Source organism: Capsicum annuum, unplaced genomic scaffold, assembly GCF_002878395.1.
Source record: "Capsicum annuum cultivar UCD-10X-F1 unplaced genomic scaffold, UCD10Xv1.1 ctg75592, whole genome shotgun sequence".
Lineage (NCBI taxonomy): Eukaryota > Viridiplantae > Streptophyta > Magnoliopsida > Solanales > Solanaceae > Capsicum > Capsicum annuum.
In genome coordinates, this window is record NW_025885811.1 from 1 (window position 1) to 2,847 (window position 2,847).

Here is a 2,847-nt window from a genome sequence, read left to right on the forward strand (position 1 = left end):
AAAAACCTTCATGTAACGTGCGCTTGACTGAAGATGAGCTAATACTCATATGAGCTGTCATGTCACATGTCAAGCTTCTTTTTCTTCTGAATCATGTCTTGGAAATTTCAACCTTAAGCCATTCGATATGATGTCCCTTTTGTTAATATTACAGCCTTTATAGTGGATTGTTCCTTTTGTTTTCTGTTTTACATAATTGTCAGTTATACAACTAGAGGAATGTATGATGTTTTGGTTAACTTTATAAAGGATGCATGTGGTCTGAGTAAGAAGTCAAAGGAGCAGATTGTGGACATTGATGCTGCAGATGTGAACTATGAATTGGCAGTTTTCGAATATGTTGAAGACATTTTCAGCTTCTACAAACTAGCTGAGGTATTTATTGTCTTGAACTTGAGCTTTATTTTCATTTCTTGTATACTAGCAATATCTATGATCAAATCAATTTTTTGTGGTTCTTTGCAGAGTGAGACAAGAGTTCATGACTAATTGATTCACAGCCTACCACAAGTTTGAGCTTAATCCAGAAACTCTTTACCTCACAATGTACATTCTTGATCGCTACCTCTCTGTGGAGACTGCATCAAGAAGGGAACTGCAGTTGGTGGGCATTAGTGCCATGCTTATAGCCTCTAAATATGAAGAAACTTGGGCTCCCAAGGTAAAATATGAAAGCCTTTTTCACCAAATAAGCTGTTAATGTCTAAAGCTAACAGCTTTCTAAATGTTGTAATTTGTTTTTTTAGCTCAATGACTTCATGTGCATCTCGGACAAAACTTACAGTCACGAGCAAGTGTTAACTATGGAGAAACAAATTCACGAGCAACTGAAATGGTATCTAATAGTCCCAACACCTTATGTGTTCCTCGTCCATTCTATCAAAGCTTCTTTACCTGATTCAGAATTTAGTTCTTTAATTTGGGCTCCCGAGATAAAATATGAAAGCCTTTTTCACCATATGAGATGTTAATGGATAAAGCTAACAACTTTCTAAATGTAGTAATTTTTTTTTAGGTCAATGACTTCATGTGCATCTTGGACAAAACTTACAGTCACGAGGAAGTGTTAACTATGGACAAACAAATTCTCGGGCAACTGGTTGTCATGGATAAAGTTGTCGTGGTTGTGTGAAGTGAAGTTAGCCATGTGAAAGCCTCATTGTTTGCCGATTAATCGACTATTGTAAGTGTTTCGTTATTGTTTTCAGTACCAAAGCTCCTCGGTTACATAGTTTTTGGGATTACATTGTATTAAACTGGTTGGAAGTCAAAGGTATGTTTGATATCCCTTTAGGGCTATAACATATCTGGTTCTGAAGAAGATCATATATAATTACTTGGAAAGTTATTTCTCTACGAGTTCTTATGTTCTATTACTCAATGTATAAACCAGACACAAGAGGCCGATGAAACTACCACATTTAAAGACCTCAAACTAAACTGTCTTTCAATTGCGTCAATCTTGGAATAAAGAGCTTATAAGGTGATACAATCTTTGTCCAATTCTTTTTATTGGTGTCTTTATATTCATAGAATGACTGACTTTGTTCTCGCGGTTCTCATACAAATTCATATACATTGTCAGTTTTGGGAACCTGAGAATATCATGGACTACAGTTTTGTGATTGGTCTACATATCTACAATTATTGCATCCTTCTGGTAATAATTCTGGAAATCTTTGTACATCTATGTTACATTGCGTTAAACTGGTTGTTGTGGATAAAGTTGCCATGGTTGGTGAGGTGAAGTTAGCCATGTGGAACCCTCATTGTTTACCGATTAGCCGACTATTGTAAGTGTTTGGTTATTGTTTTCAGTACCGAAGCTCCTTGGTTACAAAGTTTTTTGGTGTACATTGTGTTAAATTGATTGGATGTCAAAGGTATGTTTGAAATCTCTTTAGCGCTACAACCTATCTGCATTAACAAATCAACTGGCATTTTGTAATATGATTTCAGGTGAAACGAATCAGTGAAGTGGCTCGGGATAGCAAGATATTGGCCACACACACTGACAGTCCAGGTGTAAGCATCTGCTTCTGAATATTTCAATTTCATTTGGTAGCCCTATCGTACACATTTGTTTCCCCCCTAGTGATTTTTTGGTAGCCAACATAAAGCTGGTGGAAACTCTTGGCTACAAGCAGATGAGTTGATTTCGATGGATTCTACTGTGAGTGGATATGCCACTACGTCACTATTCTCTAAAGCTATTTGGGTTTCGATTAATCCATTGCTTAGTACAGGATACCAATCCCCTTTAAAGTTAGATTAACTGCCATTGCTTCCACCTGATTTCCAAGCTGTAAGAACGTCAGAGTTTTTACAAAAGAATTTCCCTAAGCCAGGTGAAAATATGAAGTATCCTGTATAAATAACATTGATCTGATGTTTCAGGAAAGACGTAATAATTAGTTTCCTTGCAATAGTGCAGTTGTCTGATATATATGTCGGAACAACTCTAATCCGAAGTTTCATTGCTACTGCTTCTGCGGATAGAACAAAACTTTGGGCCCGATTCAAATTATGACATCTTTTCTACTCTACGTCCTTATTTTTGACATATTCTGTGCTATGTAAACTTACAAATTGAAAATAGCGGTAAATAACAATTTTATTTTTTCTTATGACAAGTGAATCCGCAGCGCTGCACCACCCGCCCAGGTTACTGATGTGTCAACTAATTCGGCAAACAGGAAGCGTCTTTATTTCTCTGCAATATTTACAAGAGCCAGTCAACAGTGTTCTGCAGAAGATTTAGTACCTTGGAAGTTACCAACCACCTCAAGAACCCAGGATTCATAGAAGTTTTCTGTATGACCTCTTCTATGCTAAGATACAATTCCA

General features: G+C 36.7%; 1 protein-coding gene across 1 annotated transcript; it reads left to right on the forward strand.

The window, feature by feature from the left end:
* The first annotated feature begins 14 nt into the window (after nt 1-14).
* Nucleotides 15-2,841, forward strand: LOC107852539 (G2/mitotic-specific cyclin S13-6-like). The gene is given in 7 exon segments (XM_047405186.1): nt 15-375; nt 466-491; nt 493-661; nt 747-835; nt 1,016-1,183; nt 1,394-1,483; nt 1,586-2,841. Coding segments are annotated over 5 exon segments (495 nt in total). The 5' UTR covers nt 15-219; the 3' UTR covers nt 1,071-1,183; nt 1,394-1,483; nt 1,586-2,841.
* The last annotated feature ends 6 nt before the right edge of the window (nt 2,842-2,847 follow it).